At 46.5% G+C, this 24,344-nt stretch overlaps 1 protein-coding gene across 1 annotated transcript in view; it reads left to right on the top strand.

Moving 5' to 3' along the window:
• Positions 1-24,344, top strand: part of CDC20B (cell division cycle 20B) — a 322,511-nt gene that overhangs the window by 155,920 nt on the left and 142,247 nt on the right. Inside the window, exon 5 of the mRNA XM_085631290.1 lies at positions 13,494-13,593. Within this exon, the coding sequence (XP_085487416.1) occupies positions 13,494-13,593 (100 nt within the window). The remainder of the gene's footprint in view (positions 1-13,493; positions 13,594-24,344) is intronic.

Here is a 24,344-nt window from a genome sequence, read left to right as displayed (position 1 = left end):
ACACAGTACCTGATTTCTCGCACAAGGGTGATCGCAGCAGCTTCAGAGGTCCCTGCAGGAGCATCCCACGTCGCGTTGTCGTCCCTCTGAGGCAGTGGGCGGCGGTGCTTCGTGGGGTGCTCCAGGACGGTCTCGGCCACACGATCATGGGCAGAAGCAGGAGGGGCAGCTTGGGGGCAATTTCTTCAGCGCATCGCACTGTCAGCTTCACGGAGGGGACACATGGTGCGTCACCGGTCTTCACAGGAGCTTCCACGGCCAGGGGGGTCGCAGAGGCTCAGCGCTTGGAGCCGGATGAGTTTCTTTCTTCGCGGTGCGAGCTATGGCTCGGTGGGCAGTTGCTTGCGGTGCTTGGACCAGATGGACAGGTCTTTGCGGTGCTCGCAGTAGCCCCGGTGGCAGATGTCGTGGTGCTCAGAGAAGGGGCACAAGGTTCTCAGGGGTCAGCGTCACAGGATCGCTTCCAGCAGCTTTTCCTCTTCTGGGGGAAAGGTAGCGCCCACTGTTCCTGGGGCGCAGTTCAGGGGGCAAGTTCACAAGCAAGCCCTTGGAGATTGTTTGAATGCACAAGTTGATGCAAAGTCTTTTCCTCTAGTCTTTTCCTCTCCTTCCAGCAGACAGGCACCCACTGCAGGCCAGTCTCTCAGGCAGAGAGACAGTATTCCTCCTTCAGCTTCTCCAGGTCCTTCTCCTTCAGGCAGAGGTTCGTCTTGGCGCAAACAGGATCTGATTTCTTAGGAGCAGGGCTCCTTCTTTTATAGCACAATTCTTTTGTTCTTTGTCGTCAGGGGGCCTGGGACTGGCTCAGTCCAGTTTTGGAGCACTTTGTTGTGGTGACTCTGCTCTTTCCTATCAGCAGCAGGGCAGAGACATCAGCCGCTCCACAGGGGGCGGAGCCGGCATTGTGGAGGCAGAGCACAGGTCTATTCAGAGTCAAGGTGTACTCCTCCCACCCATCCTGGTGTAATCTCTCTACCCACCACCTGACAGCCAGCCTGTCTCCTGGAATTCCCCAGCCCTGCTCCTTTACTGTTACTAGGCAGAACACACACACACAGCAGAGGCGGACTGAAATGGCCAGGTCAGTAAATACTAACTTTCTAAAAGTAGTATTTAAAAACACAGGATATTAAAATAAACTTTACTAAAAGAAGTATTTTATTATTCTGAGTTCAGGCATACTAAACTTGACTTTCTACCATGCTCTTTGAGTCCACTGGGATTACAGCGTGTAGTAATTCCAGCAGCCCATTCTGCTCTAAGGAGAGCAGGTAGCCTTCAATAGTGAAAAACGAAAATGGCTGTAATTCACTATTAAGACATGCCACACACATCAGGGCATGTCCTACCTTATGCCTACAATGCACCCTGCCCTTGGGCCTACCAGAGGGGTGACTAATATGTAGTTAAGGGAAGGTTTAGGGACTGGCAAGTGGGTGCACTTGCGCAGTCAGCGCGACAGTACCAGACCGCGCGCAGGTTCTGCAGTGGCAGACCCTAGACACATTTTACTAGGCCGCTTCTGTGGGTGGCACAACCAGTGCTGCAGTCCCACCAGCAGCATTTGTATTTACAAGCCCTGGCACTCCTGGTGCACTTTACTAGGGGCTGATAGTAAACCAAATAAGCCAAACATGGAATCCAATGAACATCAACATTTACTATAGCGAGAGCATATGCACCTTAGCACTGATCAGCAGTGGTAAGGTGCCCAGGGTCATAAAACAGCCAACAACAGGTCAGAAAAAATATAGGAGGAAGGCAAAAAGTTTAGGGATGACCCTGCAAAGAGGGCCATGTCCAACAGGACCCAAACCCAAGAACTTTAGATCACTTGGGAAACAAGAAGAAACCTTTGCTGAGGAGTGGAAAGTCTATCCTAAGCTGAAGTGCTGCTTGGGGGATTGGCCTGCAGTGGTTGCCTGACTGCCAAAGAAAGGAGAAAGGACTTTGTGTGCACTTTGTTCAACTTGTGAAGGATCTCCAAGGGCTTGGAAAAGAGCTTGCCTCCTGCTGAAGTCTCAGGGACAACAGACTTCACCCACCATCACCCCAAGCATTATTTTAAAGTGCCTGCAGTTGTGCTGGACTTTTTGAGGACTTGCGTGTCGCAAGGGGCTGGAAGCGCGACTCAAGAACAAGAAGCGTGTCGCCGAACTGCCGCTGCCCCTTCACAGCACGAAGCGCCTCGCATTGCCGGAGAAGAGGATCGACATTGCAGCAGACGCCGACGCATCACCAGGAAGCGTGTGGCAGAAGAATCATTAAGTTATCGCAGGTCCACTGAAGCGCCTCGCATTGCCAGGAGAAGAGGATCGACGTCGCAGCAGACACCGAGGCATCACTGGGTAGCGTGTCGCAGGTCCTGTCATGGCTCACCGCAGGAGACGAGGATCGACGTAGCATCAGACGCCGCCGCATCTCCGAGAAGCGAGTCGCAGGGCCTGTCGCGGCTCATCGCCGGAGAAGAGGATCGACGTCGCAGCAGATGCCGCCGTATCACCGGGAAGAGTGTCGCAGGGCCTGTCGCGGCTCGCATCATTGTGGAAGCAACTCGCATCGCCAGGGGAGAGGATCGACGTCGCAGCAGATGCCGCCGCATCACTGTGAAGTGTGTCGCAGGGCCTGTCGCGGCTCGCATTGCTGGAGAAGAGGATCGACGTCGCAGCAAACGCCGCCGTATCACCGGAAAGCGTGTCGCATCAAGAAGAAAGTGCCATCTTTGTCTATTTGCACCGGATCTTTAACTCATCACCGTCCTTGCAACACTTTTGTTGCCCTGCGTGTCACATCTTAAGGTACATTGAACTCTGAGTGTTGCATTCACCATCTTAAGAGAACTAAGCCAAATTCTACCATTTTAAAGTAACTGTATTGTGGAGTTGTGTCGTTTATGGTCTTGTGATAAATCTATATAAAGAATACTTATTATTGATATAAAACTTGTGTGGTGTCCATCTGTAGTGTTGTCCCTTGATTACTGTATGTACAAATGCTTTACACACTGCCTCTGAGATAAGCCTGTCTGCTCGTGCCAAGCTACCAAGGGGGTGAGCAGGGGTTATTTTAGGAGTGTACCCCTTTACCCTGACTAGACGCAAGGGTCCCTATTTGTCACAGGTACCTACCAATGCGAACTAGAGACCCCCACATCTAACACCATCCTTAACTGGTTCACCTCCTTCTTGCAGAACAGGCTACAAAGAGTCAAAATCAACAACACCTTATCTGATGTAACAGACATTGACAGGGGTTTCCACAAGGATCTATAATCTCACCCACACTCTTTATTTTTGCGTGGAACCACTCTCTGAAATTCTGATACAATCAAAAATATCGTACCACATGTATGCAGATGATACTCAACTATATATCAAACTATCCTCATAAGAGGATTTCCAGAGACTAGATGACACCCTGTGGAAAACACAAGTCTGGTTGGCACACAACCATTTAACTGTGGAAAACACAAGTCTGGCTGGCACACAACCATTTAAAACGTAATCTGCAAAAAACAGAATTCCTTCACTTCTCCCAACATCTCAGACCCCAACTACCTCAAATATAGTCTCAAAATCCCAACTCACTAAACTGCACCCCAACTATCTGTGAATGCTTAAAAGCACTAGGCATCACACTAGATTCAAAGCTAAACATGCAAGCTCTCATACAAGCTGCATCCAGGAGCGCCAACCTACATCTGCACATTCTAAGAAAACATAAACCCTTCATACCGCTTGTAGACTTAAATACTGCGGTTCAGTCTCTAGTGCGCGCTAGACTAGACAATGGTGATGCTACACTCATAGGTCTACTGAAAGTCAGTTTTGCACCAATGAATGTGACAATAAATTAATCAGCAAGACTGTTAACAGGCACACGTTGTTTCCCCCATAACTCAGAGCCCTCAACTGGCTCCCAGTCGAAGATAGGATTCTACTGAAAACTGCATACATAACACACAAGCTCTACACAATTATGGTCCAAAATACCTGGAGAATAGAATCAAGCTTTCAGGATGTGGAAGAGAAACTAGACGTGCTAAATCCCTCATACAAAAACCACCCAGAGTGAAAAAAGGAAAACTCAATGCTGCTCTTTTACTGGCTATGCTCCTAAAGTATGGAACGCCCTGCCATCCTCAACAAGAAAAATTACCTCATTCAGGCTGTTCAAGAAGGAAGTTAAAGCTTTACTTTTAGAAACACATGTAGCCTAAGAGAACTACTCTGAAACTGGCATTCACCCGATTCGTTATTGTATACCATTGTTTTATAACTTACTCTTATAACTTTATACATGATACCTCGCTTGTAACTATAATTCTCCCTATAAGTTATTGTACACAATTGTCAAAGACCTTTCTCTTGGAACGCTATGTATAGTCAGCGTATCTTAAATGACAATGATCCTGACTGTAATGTAACCCTCTTCCAACCTTTCTATGTCCAGCTCTCTGATACCTTGATGGTCATGTACGTGCTTTATAAAGCACTAGGAAAAAAAAGAAAAACTCTTTGTACATTACTATGAAAATGAACCAGACACTTATTATACTGCCACCTTTTTTTTAAGAGTATGCCAATTTCACATGACTGAAATTGTTTGCTGAGTTTGACAGAGTCTACTGACACTTTACCTGGCTTATTGTACATTGTTTAGCAACTGTTACATTATTTTGTATTGTACTTATATGGCGACTGGCTACTCCTTGCCCACATAAATTCTAATAAATGAGTACAACTTTTTATCATTTATATTGACTTTGTGCTTTTCATGTGCCTATTTTCTTGTTCTTTTACGGTGCATTGCCAAAATAAAGGGTATTGACAACATTTGTAGTTAGACCTGACTTGTGGTGGCTTCAACTTAGTTACCAGTATGATGTGCAGAAGAAGAAATGATTAGCCATTTACTGAGAAGTAAATGAGAGCAGAGGGAGACATATAGGATACAGACCTAAGTAGGGGTAAAAAGGGTATAGGAAAATAGAATCTTTAGTGGTTTTGATGGTAAGCAATCATAATTTCCTGCACTTATGGTACAGGGTCATCATTTTAGGTGTGGTCTAGAGGCAGCTTTATTTGTGTCGTTAGCCTCATGTTCCTAATAAAATTCATAATAAAACAAGCATGTGCAAAGGCAATACGCCTGGACTTTGTAACACTGCAATGGTTTATAATTTTTTTTGCAAACATATCTAATAAGCATAATACGTTTACAAGAAATAAAATTCCACTGTAGCATGTATACCTTTGCTACAAAAAGGTAAAAATGATCTATCACAAAAAGAAGTAAAAGAAGCATTAAAGTAGAAATGCAAGCAGAGATTTTCTCAACAACCTGGCACTGAAGTGAACTGGTTCATGTGCCTAGCAAAATGACATCATTCACTGTGAAGAGCGCCAATGAATGGCTGAAATGGCCTAAACCATTGACCCATCCCATAAGATGATGTGGTGGGAGAAAGAAAAATGTGAATGATAGGAAAAGGGCTGAACCAAATTCGTGATTCGTCAAGCGGGGGCTGAGAAAAAAGGGCGGTCCCAAAACGTGTTTTCCCCATGCAATTTTCCATAAGGACCTTTAGTCGCAGCTACAGCCTGAACTGCTGAACGGAATTACACCAAATTTGGCAGAAAAGTAGACCTTGGTTCAGAGTCGCGCCTTTTGCTTAAATGGTGTAAATCCGTTCAGTAGTTCCTGAGAAAATCAAAAGTAAAATCACATATATATCTGGGCGGAACCTAACCACACATCTCATCGTGAGATCTGATTGGCTGTCAGCACTTCATCCAAGAGGTGTTGGCAGCCATCTTGGGACCAATATACATGATAGCACCTCATTAAAAAGCATTGCAGTTAATAGAACGTTTTTGTGACTTTAGTTACATTATAAATCATTTGTTGATGGTACCATACTCATTTTAGGAATTGTGGTATGTTCTAAGGTGATTTTACCATGTGAAAAAGCCTTCTGCTGGGATATCATGAATCATGTTTGAGAGAAAACTATTTGCTCATGCTTTTCCCACAGAGGTTTGGAAGGTGATCTATAAGCTAAACTGAGAGCATATTTTCTGTAAATTCACATTATCTTTCTCAGTCATGTGAGATTGAAGTCTGACATTCTCAGTAAAACATGAACATCCAACAAGGGCAGAGACTGTCAGTTGATTCCTTTGTGTTTTACTGCAGCTTCCCAGAGTGTTCCAAAGAACAACTAGAGCGCTAACAGTCCTACTTATGACAAACGTATTGCACACCTGAAGCCATCTTGATTTCAATAAAGTGGTGACTCTTAAAACATTTAATTTAAAAAGGAACAACATGAGGGGGTTCATTTTGCCATAGAAAGTATGATTAGTGCTGCAGAAAGAAAAATTAGGGCACATTTTGAGTGACTTCTCAAATCCTCTTCTATTTCATTAAATCATTCTGACATGCAGACTGAAACATGCACTTTCAATACCAGCAGCAGAATTCCCTGGTGAGCAGTAGCTTTACTACAGTGATCTAATGAGCAACTAGTGTGCTAACATTCTAAATTTATGGCAAATGTGTGACACATCTGAATGCCTTCTTGATGGAACCAAAGTAAAAAGCTGAAAGTATTCCTACTGAGGAGACTGTAGTAAATGAGGAAATTAGGAATCTTCATAACAAATAAATCTCCCAAGATGGCCACCAGAGACAAAAGAGCCCAAATGTAGCCCAAGTATCACCCAGATGTAGCCCAAGTATAGCCCAATGACAGAATGTCCCAGAGTGTTCTAAATAACAACTAGAGCGCTAACAGTCTTACTTATGACAAACGTATGGCACACCTGAAGCCATCTTGATTGGAATGAAGTGGTAACACTTAAAACATTTAATTTACAAGGGAACAAAATGAGGGGGTTCATTTTGCCATAGAAATTATGATTAGTGCTGCAGAAAGAAACATTAGGGCACATTTTGACTTCTCAAATCCTCTTTTATTTCATAAAAAAATTCTGACATGCAGACTGAAACATGCACTTTGAATACCAACAGCAGACTTCCCTGGTGAGCAGTAGCTTTACTACAGTGATCTAATGAGCAACTAGAGTGCTAACATTCAGAATTTATGGCAAATGTGTGACACACCTGAATGCCTTCTTGATGGAACCAAAGTAAAAAACTGAAAGTATTTCCTACTGAGGAGACTGCAGTAAATAAGGAAATTAGGAAACTTCATAACAAATAAATCTCCCAAGATGGCCACCAAAAACAAAAGAGCCCAAATGTCACCCAGATGTAGCCCAAGTATAGCCCAATGACAGAATGTCCCAGAGTGTTCTTAAGAACAACTAGAGCACTTACTGTCTTACTTATGACAAAAGTATGGCACACCTGAAGCCATCTTGATTGGAATAAACTGGTAACACTTAAAACATTTAATTTAAAAAGGAACACAATGAGGGGGTTCATTTTGCCATAGAAATTATGATTAGTGCTGAGGAAAGAAAAATTAGGGCACATTTTGAGTGACTTCTCAAATCCTCTTCTATTTCATTAAAAAATTCTGATATGCAGACTGAAACATGCACTTTAAATACCAGCAGCAGACTTCCATGGTGAGCAGTAGCTTTACTACAGTGATCTAATGAGCAACTAGAGTGCTAACATTCTAAATTTATGGCAAATGTGTGACATATCTGAATACCTTCTTGATGGAATCAAAGTAAAAAACTGAAAGCATTTCCTACTGAGGAGACTGCAGTAAATGAGGAAATTAGGAAACTTCAAACAAATAAATCTCCCAAGATGGCCACCAGAGACAAAAGAGCCCAAATGCAGCACAAATATCACCCAGATGTAGCCCACATGTAGCCCAATGACAGAAGTGTGCAAAACACTTATTTTGTGTGTATTTGCAGTTTTATATAGTGCAGACATGTCAGGTATTGGAGTGCTTTACATGAGCATTGGTTACATCACACAAGATCAAATTCATTTTGGTTGTAGACATGGGGAGATTAAGTGATTTGACCAGAATCACAGAATGTTGAGCTGAAGCAGAAACTCCAACCTGGTTCCCCAGTTGCAAAGTCTGCAGCTCAGGAAGTAACACCACATCCTCTCCCCTAAGTGCAACATTTAATCAAGTGGTCAACTGGTTAAAAAAACATAAAGATTACAAATAATTTAAAAGTTCTTTGTCGCTATTTGAAAACTCAGAAAAAATGTCCTCATTTTAGTTTTTTAGAGCACTAACCATAATTTTGATGCAAATAAGACCCTCTCATATATGTAATTTCTATAGGAAATGCTCTAGGTATTACAGTTTTGATTACATCAAGATGACGTCAGGCGTTCCACACTTTTGTAATAAATATAGAATGTTAGCAATCTAGTTGTTCATTGGGATACTGTTGAGAGGCAGAGGCCTGGGGCACGGACTCTGAAAATTGAAGGCAGGTGGTAGAGTGCAGAGGCAACAATTTGACCACACTGTGCAGACAGGAAGGGCACTGGCAGCACAACAGACTAAGGAGGGCAGTGGAATGGGGGGCAGGGGCAACAAACCAACAATACAGGACTGGCAAGAGAGGCTGTGGCAATATAATAGACCATTGTGGGCAGAAGAAGAGGCAGTGGTAGTACAACCATACATGCCAACAGACCCGTTTCTGCCAGGAAACGTCCAATGTTTTTAAGCTCAAATGGGCTTTATTTGATCTGTCTCCTGTCTACAATCTCCTCTTTTTCAATGTAACTCAAAGGGGAAAATCAATACCCCAGTTTTTTTCAAAATCTCCCTCTCACCAAGTTCAAAATGTTCGCAAGTATGGTACATTGGATCATGGTAGGCAGGAGGAATTGGGGTAGGGATATGGACTCGGATAACAGAGGACAGGAGGGACATGGAGAGGTGCACCAAACTGACCATACAGGGCAGGCATCAGGGTTTGCAGCAGCACGATACACCACACAGGTCTTGCGGGACGGGAGTGCAGCACAACAATCCATAGAAAGCAATAGGGAGGTGACAGGACCATGCACATGAACAACAGAAAACAGAGGGGAAAGAGGCAATGGTAGCTAGCTGACCATAATGGACAGACAGGAGAGAAAGCTGCAGCATAACAGACCATAAAGGGCAGGAGGGACTGATCAGGGGCATTACAATGGAACAGACAAGCCAGGAGGGAGGGAATAGGGGTCTGCACATGGAAACAGAGGGTTGGAGGCAAGGGGGCAGGGCAGGAGCAGCAAGATGACCATGGAGGTCAGGCAGGATGGGCACTAGAAACAAGACACACCATGGAGAGCAACAGTGAGACTATGATGGCATACACACAGACCATGGAGGGAAGGTGGGATGGGGTCAGGGGCAGCTAGCTGACTACACAGGGAAGGTGGGAGGGGCCATGGCAGCACAGAAGACCATGCATGGCAAGCGGGAGGGTTAGTGGCAGCACAATGGCTATGATTGGCAAGAAGGAGGGTGCAGGGGCATGCACAAAGGACCATGGAGGATAGAAGGGAGGGTCAGGACCTGGGCACAGACAAGAGAGTTCAGGGGAAGGGGCCTTACAATAGACCGCGCGGGGCAGGCAGGAGGAGCAGTTGCAGCACAAAGACATCGGAGAACAGGGGGAAGGAGAATAGGGACAGCAAGCTAAGCACAGAGGCTAAGCAGGAGGTCAATGATGGACCATAGAATTGGGCAATGGAGGGCAGGAGGAGTGGACTGGTACATCATGCTAAATGGAGGGCAGTGGCATCACATCAGACCATGCATGGCAGGAGGGAGGAGGCTAGTCCATGGATTCAGATAACAGAGGATAGGGAGGAGGTGGATGGGGCAGCAAGCTAACTGTTCAGAGAAGGTGGGTATTAGGAACTTTATTGTTTTTAAAATGTGTGTCTGTGCGAACTACTTAAAATATGAACAAGTATGCAGCATAATCTCACTTTTATTCAGGAAGAAGAGGACATTTGTGACTGTGACTCCGGGCTTACTTGGCAGAAACACCCACTGACCCTCCACCCCCATCGCAAAATGTAATGCTCGTGAAAAGGGTAGGTGGACGCAGTGTTATATAGAACATAGTCCTGAGAGCACGATTGAAAATGAAAACTAGATATAGTATATGGTATAAACTATGCACCAAAAAGTGTGATATAAGATGAACCGGGGTGTGAAATATAATATGCAATACATTGTGCGCAATGACAGATTCATTGGAGAGCGCGAGATAGCACAGGCACTAGCGCGTGCTATGCGATATGCGCCTTGGAGTGTAATATGCACATGGCAGTGTTGTGTAACCTAACTAGTCTCTAAAGTTGTAATATAAAATATGTGCTGGGGAGTTTAACGTTGCATATGCACTGTGACAAAGATATGGATCCCAGATTGTAATATATATGGCATAGCGCTGTGCGTTATAACATAGGCATCGAGGAAGGGACGTTAGATGGGGCAATATAACCCGTGCGAAGGCAAGTGTGGCATGACATATTCACGGGGTGGTGTTACAGTGCACATGGGCTAGAGAGTGTCATAGCATACGCACTAGCTGGTGGAATACAACACAGAGGTGTGTGGCACTCGGCAGGCACTGGTGGGTGTAACACAGCATTGGACTCAGCCAGGAGCACGCTGTGCCTCTCAAGTGAGGTTTGTCTCCTTTCCAGAGAGTAAAATAAAAAGTATTACACATCCGGCGGTGGATGTGTGTTTTATTAACCGTGAGGGGGTTTTTTTGCATAGTTTGGTCGAATTTTTGTCGAATCCCCTTTGAATGTCTTGGTGTGCGTGCGTATTAAATGTGCCCGTCAATAGCTACCCATGTTTGTATAAATAAACGACAAGGGTGTCTACTTGGAGAGTACACACCGGCGGGGGCGCCGGGATTAGGCACGGTAGGGCGTCAGACACGTCAGAGCTTCACTAGCGGTGTAAATACATTCCACGTGGATTCATTGTATGCATAGTCGCCTTTTAAAGAATATCACGCAAATCATCATGGTGATAGGTACATACGGTTTGTCCAGCATGTTCTAGGTTTTTCTATAAATATATATTTTTTAAAAATATTAAAAAACAAAGGCCGGCCCTGGGGGATGGGGCCCCCGGGTCCATAAGTGGCCTGAGGAGGGGGGCAACGCAGCCCCCCTCCTAAAGAATTAAAAAAAAAAAGGCCATGACCCGGGGTTTGGGGTTCCCGGGGCCGATTAAGGCCTTGGGAGGGGGGCCACGCGGCCCCCTTCCAAATTTATTTTTTCAACAAAAAAAATTAGGGTGCAGGCCCTGGGGGATGGGGTCCCCAGGGCCAATAAATTAGAAAAAGAAGGGGGGCCACACAGCCCTCCTTAAAAAAATAAAAAAAATAAAAGACCGGCATCGCGCCGGAGGCCACGCCCCCTCCTTGCAGCACTCTGCAAACGCGCCCCCTGGCCAGTTGTAAGTTGGGGAATTAATTCCCCTTCAATACTGAGGGTCCCTGAGGGCCAACTAGCCCAACAAGTATCTCCAGTATGCACCAGGGAGCTGCGTTGCAGACAGGTGTTCTGAGGCCACGCCCCTTTTTACACCTCTATGCAACGCAGCTCTGTGGCGCTTACTGGAGGTACCTAGTGGGCTAGTTTAACCCTAGGGACCCTTAGGATTCAAGGGGACTTAATCTCTCAACTTAGAACGGCCACAGGGCGCGTTTACACAGTGGTGAAGGGAGGGAACGGGGCCTGAGGTGACGTGTGCAAACACGCCCTGTGGCGCGTTTTAAGTTGGGGAAATAATTCCCTTTCAATCCTGAGGGACCCTGGGGGCTAACTAGCACACCAGGTGCTTCCAGTAAGCGCCACTGCTCTGCGTTGCAGAGAGGTGGTGCAGGTCATGCCCCTTTTTACACCTCTCTGCAATGGCGCTTACTGGACGTACCTAGTGGGCTATTTTGCCCCTAGGGACCCTCAGGATTCAAGGGGACTTAATCTTCCAACTTAAAACGGCCACAGGGCGTATTTACACAGTGGGGAAGGGAGAGGACGGGGCCTGAGGTGACGTGTGCAAACACGCCCTATGGCGCGTTTTAAGTTGGGGAAATAATTCCCCTTCAATCCTGAGGGACCTTGGGGGCCAAGTAACCCACCAGGTGCTTCCAGGAAGTGCCAATGTGCTGCATTGCAGAGAGGTGGTGCAGGCCGTGACCCTTTTTACATCTCTGCTACGCAGCTCTGTGGCGCTAACTGGATGTACCTAGTGGGCTAGTTGGACTATAGGGACCCTCAGGATTGAAGGGGAATTATTTTCCCAACTTACAACGCGCCACAGGGCGTGTTTGCATAGTGGTGAAGGGAGGGGATGGTGTAGGAAAGTGGCTCTATATATACTGGAACGAAGTAAAATCAGCCGAACTACGAATTCCGATTTACTCACCTGTTATCAGGAGAGAACGCAGTGCTGCATCATTTAGCCCAGCACTGACCCTGAAAAGTAATTCTAACCGTACTTACCAGTAACTTGTATTTCCTTCCATAGGAATCCATCTTCTGGTTTTCACCCAAAAAGTTTCTAAGTGTCTATTTTCACAAACTACAAATATTCCTTAAAAATCGCCTGTATGACTTAATCGCATTCTTTCAACTGTTTTCAGGAGATACACCTGTGTTGGATCCAGGATCCACCACTGAGTAAGAAAAAGTAATGATAATACTACTTACCTGCTAAGTGAATTCCCGCTCATAGGATAACATTGGTGATTCTATGTGAAAAAGTTTGTGTCAACTTTTAAAATACAATAATATTCCTTAAACATCACTACTGTAACCAAAATGCTTTTACTCAACTGTTTACAGGAGATGTCCCAGGACTGAATCTAGGCTCCAGTCCTGTGGTTAGAAAAGTAATCCATAAAGTAACTAATTGCATTTAACTAGAAATTCACATTGAGCTCAATGTTGCACTGTGTTTGAAATTGTGTTGCCCAGTGTAACTGGGTGTACTTAAACGTCTATTGCCTATTTGCAAAGTATTTAAACTAAAGTAATTAATTCTGAGAAAGTATATTTTGTAATGTAATGAATAATGTAATTATAATGTGCAATATCGATTGGTGGAGAACATGGTAAGTGCGCATGACGGCTGGCCAAACTGTCATGTGCCCTTAAGTGCCCCAACCACTCCGCACCCTGCTGGCTGTGGCCCTGCCCCGTAAAGCTGCCTCAGTATGGAAAAATAAAATGCTAATAACATTGTGTTATTATCATTTTATATTTACTTTTTAGCAGTGCGGCGGCACTGCACCACCTTAGTGGAGGAGCCGCCACTGAAGTTGTGAAACGTGTCTATTCCAGAAATCATCAAATGATACAAGCAGAGGTTGCAATGATGATAGACTGATATACTGCCAACTGCACCAGGCCTAGTCCTTAGTCAAATGTTAACATCACACAAATTACTATTAACAGTACATTTTGAGTTTTCCTTTTTAACTGCGACCGGGTAAATATTTGTTTTGCAGAAGCTCTTCTCTGAGATGAAAGCAAATGAGAAAGCAAAGTCCAGCCATGTTGGGTATTCTGCAATGGAGATCTGTGAAAAAGGCGCCTGCACTGTCAAAGGTATGCAATGGAGGGCCTTCTGTCTGCTGTGACGGCCATGAAACATAGATGCAAAATGTGACTGCAAATGGTGATTACTTCTTTGAATAGAGCTAGGGAACATCAGTAATCATAAAAAGAACCGTTGGTGATTATACAAAAAAGCTCTTCCAATCACTCATATTCAATATTGGCAATAAAAATATTTTGTTCTATGTATAGCGGTAATTGATGATAGAAGATGCAGCATATCTCACACCAGTAAGGGCTGTCATGAGCTGCAGAACTTAATTGCATTTTGTGTATATGGACTTTGGGCTGCAGGCAATTTATGGCTGTCATGAACTGCAGAAAATAATTGCATTTTGTGCATATGGACTTTGGGCTTTGGGCATTTTAGGGAGTATAAGGAGAAATCACTGTAGTAGACTACTGCATTATTCAAATCCTCCACTCACTGACAGAAGTGCTGTGCGGCCTTTGCACTGCGGTAAGTGACTAAAAAAAGCCACGTGTGATTCTCAGGGCTGGACTGGCCGTAGCAGGCATCAGGCGTTTTCCCGGGAGACTGGAAGGGTGGGGGCTGGTTTTACAGCACCGGGGGCCAGTTTTTTGTTACTGGGGACTGGTTTTGCAGCAGTGCTCCAATATCGGCCCCCAGTAACAAAAGCAGCAGTGCTTTACACGTGCACCCCCGTGCTCCCCCCTACAAAATTGCCAGAGCTGCTTTGGGTTCCCAGTCCAGCACTGGTGATTCTTTGTTGGCCAATCACAAAAGTGATTCAAGGAGATGCCCAGGGGCGTAACAGAGGCCCCCGCAGCCCCCGCATTGCGGGGGGGGCCCCGAGCTCCAGGGGGCCCCCTCAGCGCACAGTACATTAATTTACAGCGGGATCCATGCTCCATTCTGGGACTTAATTTAAAAGTTATCCTCCAGTTCAGTCTCCTCAAATAAATGAAAGGCTGCGTGGTGCGCCGTGCGCAACGCATGCACAGATTTGTGGTCTTCGACCTCAGGGTGGGGGTGGGGCAGGGCAGGGCTGGACTGGAATGTTCATGAGCAGTGTAAACTGCACGCGAGGCGGCTGACCGGTGGGTCCTGGGCACTGAGGCGGTGAGACCATCCTTTTTAGGTCGGTAAATTCTGCACCATTAAAGTGGATGATAATAACACCTGAACAATTCCAGCGCCTAAAAATGGCAGACGCATACTATGAAGCACTCCACTGTATGTATTGCTGTATTATAGTCTAAATGCTTATAAGGTCCCAAAGGCGAGACCTATTGGCTATGCCAATGCTTGTTAATTGTGTATGATTGATGGCTGTTTTTGTATTAAAGCTGCAGTACGGGCAGGGGGCCCCGGCCTGGCACTTGCCGCGGGTCCAGAGGAGGGCACTGGTGGGCAGTACCGGTGTGCGAAATTGTTTTCACAAAATTACAAGAAATTTCAGTAAAATTACTTGAATTATGCATAATTAAGCAAAAAATATATAATTTCACACTATATTATAGCCCACAATGCATCCTTGTGGCATGACGATGCATTCAAACTAGGCAACGTGAACAACAGCCATGTGTGTTTTGTTGTTGGTGTGATGAATTGTGCATTTCACTGTAAATGTTTACTGCAAATGGGTATGATGTAAGACGTTGTAACTACATTACACAATGATGTGGTGCCTTGGTAGACTAGGCCAGTAGGGGGCCGGGCTCTTGGCCCCCCAGGGGAGGGCCTGGCTGCTCGTACACTGGACAGAGCTGACCCATCCGGACTTGCTGGACAGGGCTATTATGGCTCGCAGGGCAGCATCCTTTAACTGAAAGCCTCACCTGGGAGGCAGGAGATGGAGAGGGGGAACTCCTGGGGCGTCACCCTGTTATCTGGTGGGATTTCCCCACTCATTGCCCTTCACTGGGGAGGTGAAGGAGGCCGGCAGTGCTCGAGTCGGGGTACCACGAGGGTGGACGGCATCCCCCCCTTATTTTAACGGGAGCTCGATAACTGGAGCAAATGGAGCCACACATTCAGTCTTTGACCTCTCTTGGGCGAGATCGAGCTCATTCAGAACACTGCTCACGCGCTGGCTTCTCTGATGCAATTGCATCTAAGGGGTGAGCCAGGGGAGGCAATGAGTTTGATGGTGCAAGCCACCTTTCGTGACATCACTTCCTGTCGTGTTGTCAGCGTCCCCCCACTTTTTTTTTTAGGACTTGTGCCCTGGAGGCCGGGCAGGAAATCCCCCTGCGCCCAACTGCACCCCGGCCTGCTCCGTTTCTGGTGGGGGGGCGATTGTGGGGGATTGTGGGCCAGCACTACGTGCATCTGGATCGTGAGGTTTGGTGTTAAATTAATTCCTCTTTTGGTCCCCGGGCAGGAGGGTGTTAATAGCTTTAGATTTCACCAAGGCTGCCACCGGTACCTGCCGAGAGGTCTCAGAGACCAGAGGCCTCTGAAGGGACCAGAGACCTCTCGCAGGAAGGCACCGCCACCTCTCACAACCCACAGGACTGCCTCGGACACAGCGTCCTCTCATAGACACTGTCCTCTCAGAGGACCCAAGGGCCTGTCAAAGACACTGTCCTCTCACAGGCATCAGGGCATCTCACAGACACCGTCCTGTTGCAGGCCTCAGGACATTTCACAGAGACTGCCCTCTCACAGGACCCAGGGCATCTCACAGACACTATCCTCTTTCAAGCCCCGGGCATCTCACAGACACTGTCCTCTCTCAAGGCCCAGTGCATCTCACAGGCACTGTCCTCTCACAGACCCGAGAGCAGCTCATAGACCCTGTCCTCTCTCAAGCCCCAGGACATCTCACAGACACTGTCCTCTTCAAGCCTCAGGACATATCACAGACACTGAGCTCTCTCATGCCCCAGGGCATCTCACAGACGCCGTCCTCTCTCAAGTCCCGGGGCATCTCACAGACACTGTCCTCTCTCAAGCCTCAAGACATCTCCAAGACACCATCCTCTCTCAAGCCCCGGAGCATCTCACAGACGCTGTCCCATCTCAAGCCCTGTGGCATCTCACAGACGCTGTCCTATCTCAAGCCCTGGGGCATCTCACAGACGCTGTCCTCTCTCAAGCCCCGGGGTATCTCAAAGATGCCGTCCTCTCTCAATCTCTGGGACATCTCACAGACGCCGTCCTCTCTCGAGCTCCGGGGCATCTCACAGACGTTGTCCTCTCTCGAGCCCCAGGGTATCTCACAGACGCTATCCTCTCTCAGACCCCATGGGCATCTCACAGACACTGTCCTCTCTCAAGCCCCAGGGCATCTCACAGACACTATCCTCTTTCAAGCCCCAGGGCATCTCACAGACACTGTACTCTCACAGGCCCCAGGATATCTCACAAGACCGAGTCTGCTTCCACAACTGGAGACCTCTGACAGAGCCAAGGGCCTCTCACAACAAGCAAAGAGGGCCTTTCACAGACACTGCATCCTCTCACATGCACAAAGGCCTCTTGCTGGCACAGCATCCTCTCACAGGCCTCTGGGCATCTCACAGCGGACAGCTGAGGTCCACTTCTACATGGCCCGGGGGTGACTTGAAGCGTTGGATTTTCCTACTGGGGCAGTTGCAGTCGAGGGGGCCTGTATGCAGAAGCTGCAGTTGGCATTGGGGAGACCGCGAGGGGTGAAACCACGATGGACTCAAGCTCTGGAGGGCCTTGTTTTGGTGTTTCCAATGCCTCCGAGTCTTTGCTTCGGAGTTTCTTCAGGGTGCAGGAGAACAGGTCCGCTGTTCACAGGAGGTCTTGGGTCTTCATCAATGACAGGCAATCCTCCCAGGTTTCTGGAGTCAACAGCTGTAGGATGAGTCGACTTTGGTGCAGTTTTCGACAAAAGATGCGGACAGGCCGGCAGGGTTGGTGCCAGGTCAGCTGCTCCTTCTCTTCTCTCTTATGGGTGTAACACAGGCCCCCGCATCCCTGCAGCCCCCGCGCTCCAAGGGGCTCCCTCAGCACAGCACTTGGCTGGAGACCACCTGATAGAGTGCGGAGGGGGCCCCTCCACGTTCCTTGCAGGGGGGCCCCCTTAATTATCGTTACGCCACTGGAGATGCCATGAAGGGTAGGACAAGGAACTCTTACACCGGTTGAGCGGGGTGAAGTCTCCAGCATGGTACCCGCTCCACACGATTCACTTAAGTGTCAGTCTCGCCATGTTGCTGTAAACTGAGCCCTGGTGAGTACCCATTTTCCTTTACCATACTGGTCACATTCACATATAAGTTTACCTTGTGCGTGAGCACCAACACAAAAGGCAGCTTTGCATTATTTTGTCAATTGCATTACTATGATTAAAGGGTAGTGGCAATTCAAATTGTACTTTTATAGGATTTATATATCAATATATTTTGTTTTAAACATATGAAGTATATTTGATGGTTTTACAAATTTTCAAGGTTTTAGCAACGTTACCACCACTGGCTCTATGATTCTCTGGATTATTTATAGAGCACTAAGGGGCATATTATCAAGCCAGGCGATAAAATTACCGCCGCTTTAGCGGCAGAAAACTGCCGCTATAACGGCGATAATGGGCTTGATAATATTCTCTATGGAATTCCAATTGAAGCCCATGTTAGATGTCCTTCACATCTAACATGGGCTTCATTTGGAATTCCATAGAGAATATTATCAAGCCCATTATCGCTAAAGCGGCGATAATTTTATCGCCTGTCTTGATAATATGCCCCTATGCTCTTTGTACAAGAGCAAAAAAAACATAGAAAAGCAGTTTTAATAATGTGTTTGGTTTCTTAGCCATAAACTAAGCAACTAGATCTGACTCAAACGTTAATTTGGGAGCCATATTAAGCAGTGGCGACCGCCATTAACAAAAGGTGGTGGGCGGGTGGGGTAAGCGCGGATAGAGTGCACGCGCGTGGGTACGGGGATAGGTACATGTTAAAAATAATAAATAAAAAAACGTACCTAATGCCGCTGGCCGCCTCCCGCATCGCGACGCTCCTGTTGGCCTCTTCCTGATCCCAGCAGCCTGGGGATTGGCCTGAGCGGGCAGAAAAGATGCTGCGCTCAGGTCCTGGAGTCCGTGGGTTTTCTCTAGTCCCGGTGCTGAATGCCGCCATGCTGGAGAAACCTAATTGCACATGTGTGTTTTAGTCGGCCTGAGACGGCCAGCCAAACACATATGCATACTAAGGAAGTGCACAATCACTCCTCCTCCTACCTCCCATGCCCCACCCCTCCATGCACATGCTAGAGCATCGTTTTATTTTTCATTTGCTGGCTCTGCACCAGGCAGTAGGGTGACACTTCTCCACCATTGCGGAGGAGCCACCACTGATTTTAAGTAAACATGTGATATCAGGTGAAGAACCAAGAGACTCATGTATGGGATTTTGGCGTAGCTCAGCGCAGCAAGGCACCTTGCTGCACTGTCATACGCCAAAGTAATAAGGCAGGAATGCACGTATTGATGCAATACAGTGCATTCCTGTCCTTTCTCCCTGTGCTTGGGCTGTTTCGGTAGCCTAGCACCAACGTAGACACCCTTGCAACGTATTGCATGGGTGCCTCCATTGCATGCAGGATTCTTTTTGTGCAGGAAGGGACACCTTCCTGCACAAAAATAACCCTAAGACGCGTTTTCCTCTTTCTATGTGTGCTGCAGAATGCAGCACCATGGAAAGAGGAAAAAACGAGGAGAAATAAACATATTTCTTGTCGTAACGCCACACCTCAGGAGGCATACAGAGTTGGTGCTTCCCAAGGTTTACATCACTTTGTAAATCTGGGGCAGCGCCAAATTCCATGGGTGTTGCGTGGGAAAACTCACTGCAACGCCTCCCAGGTGCAGAGTAAGGTGACGGAGCGATTTGCGCTGCGTTACCTTACTCATGATTTATGAGGCCACTCAAAGCCATGCAGGGTGGCTTTGTGTGGCTTCAGATATCGAAATGAGATCCCTACGTCATGTATGTAATACTTTAGGTAGTGCAAAAGTGACTCAGGGCTCTCATAAATAAGCCGCTAAGTGAAAAGATCTTGCACTATTTACCAACTACATAATGAAGGAAACGCAAACTAATTTTAATGCGCCTCTTAAACCTAAGATGGGTCTACGATTTAAGCAGTGCCAGTTTACACCATTCTGTAAAAAAACAGGATTTTCTTTCTTGCTTGAGCTGAGAGAACAGGATTTTCTTTCTTGCTTGAGCTGAGAGAGAGTCGCGCATGTAAGGTTGAACTTTCCCAGGAGTGTCTGACTTGTCATTGCAAGGGGTTGTCCTCAAAAACACATGAAAATATATGATGTCATTGATGGCTTGTCCGAAGACGCAATTACTAGACCCGTGTGAAGTCAGAGAAACAGTTCATTTGACTGGACACGACGGCTTTGATGTGGGAAGCAAATATAACTGTGATTTGAACCGCAACACTGCGTGTTATGGGTTTATTCCAAGGTTACGGTATTATGTTATTTGTGGTATTCTGAAGGGTCCGGGGATGGTTGGGACATTGCCATTATATTGTGCTCATATTTGTTGACATTACCTGTCTCATGTCACTTAAACCCTTGGAACTTTTGTAAAACTGCAGAGCTGGTGAACCAGCGCCCTGTTTGTGATGAGTCCTACTAGGGCTGGCAAACAAGAGCTATCTGTCCCCTCATGGCCAAACGCAGCAGCAGTGGCCACTTCAGGACCGAGTTTCATATTCATGCTCCATCTTTGCAAAACATTCCCTCAGCACAGGGCGGTAACAGGTTTTCCGAATCGCAAAATTGGGTTTGATGCATCGCGAAAGCATTTTTTTCAATCGCAAAGGGGACGATTCTGCGAATCAGCCCGTTTTTGAGGAGAAAAATGCTTAATGCATCTGGCCCTTAAGGCTTTCAGAGTTGATTAAATGTAAAAGTGTGACGTCAGACTGACAACCAAGGCCGCTCCACAGACGAAAATACAATGATTACCTCAGTGCGACCTCAAGGCACAGCACTTGCAACAGTGGACATTGATGGCTCGTGCAGGTTTGGATCCAGGGATCCAAAGGGGAGCTGGTTTGCTTTTCCTGCATAAGAGACCGGGGCTCCCATTGGAATTGCTCAACGAGAGCAGCACCGAAAAGTCAGGAAAGGAAGAGTTTCGTTGGGTAAATCCTGATCTTAATTGTTATTTCCCTTCAAGAAAGAGAATGAACTAAACACCCCCTCAGGTCACTGAGGATGTCTCAGAGAAGTCTTGGAGTGTTGAATGACCACATTCAGGCTGGTCCTTGGAAGTTGTCCTCTGCTGAAGAGAGGGCAATGGGTCTGGTGCCAGAAGTACTCTTGAGGGTTCAAGTGGAAGCAGTTCTGTTCATTAAGACTTACTACGGGCAGCTGGCCCCTTCAGCCCTTCCCTGATGTTTCGTGGTGAGTAATTGGAGTGATGATAGCAAGGATAAATGAAAGGAAAATTCTACCATGTTGCATTAGCTTAGACAGATGAGCTCATGGCGAGTTTGCCCCTTTCTTTGGTTTTGCAGTTAGGAACAGTTGGGGCATGTCGCTGCAGCATCTGGGAGCTGGCAAAGAGTGTGATGCATGGACTTGGCATGGACATGGTACTTCCCTGTTGTCGTATAATGGTTATTTCCAATGCGCACTGCACCAGCTCCAGAAATAGTGTTGCCTGCTCACAAAGCTGGTGTCGGTTCTTTCCCCTCGGAAGGGCGTTATGGCGTGGGAGATTGGTGTGCCCTTTCTACGGAATAAAAAGGCATCTGTACAAAGCAAGCACATATAAGCAAGAGGCTAATAACACCTTGCTGGTGGTCCTAGCCCCCTCAGCTGACAGTGAGGTGAATGGGGGGGTTGTTAACTAAGCACACCTTCTAGTAGTTTCACAGTTGTGAGAAGACACTCCTCCACGTTTTGGGGGGAGCCACCTGCAAAGAATATGAGGTTCATTGAATAGTGATTGATATTTAATACAAGAGGTCAAAGAGTGAGACACCTTCCCTCCCATTTGTAGTCATTGATTATTTCATTGTAGATTTATGGGAGAAATCAGTTTTGGTATCTCCATCTCCAAGATGGTGCTATGCAAATATAGACCCCTGGTGGTAAATCTATATTTCCCAATGGCACTTTGTATGTAGTAGCTCCTGCAACTAATACCCGAGGGGGGGGCATGAAGGATTTCCAAGATTGACTTCGGACAGAGAATCTGAAGGGACGGAGGCTATAGCAATAGTTTTTGTTTCCGAATCTTTGGTGCCGGGGACAGTAAATAACATTGTGTGTTGTGACCCCTGGTGGAGAAATACGTGTATAATGTGCCTGTTTACAAGGCTCTTGTGGTGGCTAATGGTTTAGATGTGTGCAAGTATATTATAAGGCTACAAATTGGCGTGTTCATTCTGTCGCAAAGGGGTGTTTATCTGCTTGGCTGGCATGGCGTAGGTTATCTGTTTTTGGCCAGAAGCTTATTTCAGAAGTTGGTACTAGATTGGGAAAATGATATTGTAATCCGGTGGTTTATACATGAGTTTTATTTATTCATGTAATTTATTTTCAGAACATGCTATACAGCTACTATCCATCTCAGAATGATTTTGTTGGGACAAGAAAAGAACATTAGTGAAAAGAAGTGGGGGCATATCAGCAACAACCGGCAATAATTATCGCTAAGCGCACTTAGCGCTAGGATAATTATCGCCGGCTGGCGTGGATTTTTAGCGCTGAGATAGTGTGCTATTAGCAACGCTTATCTCAAAAGCGATAAAAATCCTCACGCTAACTGCCTAACGTGAGATTACGCTGGAAACCTAGTGATAATCTCACGAAATGTGGCGTTAGCTTGTTGATAGGGACTCACAAACTTAGCCATGATATCCACCTTCCATAGGATATCATGGCTAAGTCAGTCCTGAAACAGGCGTAAGGAAAGTAGCGATAACAGGGGTTATCGCTACCTTTCCTGCAGCTATGCTTCATAGCGTGGGGCTTGATGATAGGAGAAATGTCACTTAGCGACATTTCTCCTGTCATGTTAGGTCAGGAACGCCCACTTTGCATCTCATTAGAGATGCAAAGCTGGGCGTTAAGATTTCCTGCGCTAATGCAAGGTTTCACGCGTTAGCGTGACCTTGCTAATTATCGCCGCTTTTCAGCCGAAAACGGCCGCAAAAGCGGCGATAATTTTCTATCACCGCCTTGCTGATATGCCCCATAGTTCTAAGTGACAAGACAAGAGGCTGTGCTAATCTCATGCAACAGTGTTATTCCAAGTTACCGCCGATATTTGTGATTTATTGTGACCTTGACTGAATAGGACCTGATGACTAAAGACCAGTCGTTATGGGCATCTATACATCAGCCACGACGAAAGCCCTGGACACTAGTGGCCTAATAAACAAGTAGGGCTGAAACATGTCGACACTGTAATAGGGTGTGACAATTCATTACTTTTTGCTTTAATACCAACATAGTGTGTGTTTTTACCCATACCATATGGTGTGCAAAAGAGAGATGCTTGGATGCCCAATAGGTATTTTAATTTGGACCACAGGACTTTTGTCAGCAGATAAAAAGGTTCAGAGTTCTATACCTTGGCACAGTTATTTCAAGACAATGAATCTGTAGAGCAAACACAGCAATCATCAGAACCAATGCTACACAGGGTACATCATTATTTATTTTACTACCTGCCTTTATAGCCCCTGATTCCAGGACCACACCTAGTCTTTCAAAGACCAAAGTAGGCACAATCCCAGGCTAGGCGTAGGTGGTATTTACACATCATAGAAAGGCACCACAAAACATCTTGAAATGCTCAGTGACTGAACTAATATTGGTCTAGTTTGCAGAGCGTTCTAACCACCATGCGTGAACTGAGAGTACTCTATATATGCGTACAGCCCACTAACCGTGAGAGGATGTGCCCTCGATGAAAGGCTGTCAATGGAGGCTAACTGGGATTGGGGGTCTTAGCTATGCAACCTGAGGCCAGTGAATGATTCTTCATGTTTGAAAACTTCGAGCTTCTTTCTTGAGGAGGGGAATCCTGGAGTCAACATTGGGATTCTGAAGCACTCCAGGTGCTCTTTATCTCTATTGAACTGCTGGCTAACCACACAGGAGAAAGCCTATACTAGGTATTGTCGACGAGGCTCTGCCATGTTCCTCTCATCCCTGTGTATGTTGTTCCAAGCTACATTCTTTAGACGTTTAGGAGTGGAAGGGCACTAGAGCTAACAAACCTTCCATCAAAAGCAATCGGGGGGGTTGTTCAGATATGCCATGATAACCACTGCATCATGCCTGTTAATGCGACTACCACTCCGGGTCCACGGCAGCCTCAGGCAAGAGACAAATTGAGGCTGACGCAAAGGGAGATGAATAGAATGGGTGGGAGCAAAAAGGTGCCACCAGAGAGAGATGGACCACCTGCCCTTCACTTTTGGAATCATTTACTGCTGCTAGTTAAGACTGAACCCCTACTGGGCCCTCTGCCTGAAAAGATCTTCTGAGATGGAGCCCCAGTTTGTTGCCGAATATCTGATCTGATCCTTGTGTCCCTTTTACTCCTTGTGCTCAAGAAGGGGCGGCTCAGAACTCATGGTGCATGGGTCTCCCTGTCCAAAGGAGGCCTTTTAGTAGACACAGCAGGTGAACACACTGGCCCTTCTCCTGAATGCATGCAGCATCTGGCTGCTCAGGAGAAGGGTCAGTGTGTTCACCTGCTGTGTCTACTAAAAGGCCTTCTTTGGACAGGGAGACCCTTGCATACATAGGATGGGCCAT

Source organism: Triturus cristatus, chromosome 2_1 (assembly GCF_964204655.1).
Source record: "Triturus cristatus chromosome 2_1, aTriCri1.1, whole genome shotgun sequence".
NCBI lineage: Eukaryota > Metazoa > Chordata > Amphibia > Caudata > Salamandridae > Triturus > Triturus cristatus.
This window is presented reverse-complemented; position numbering and strand designations above follow the sequence as displayed.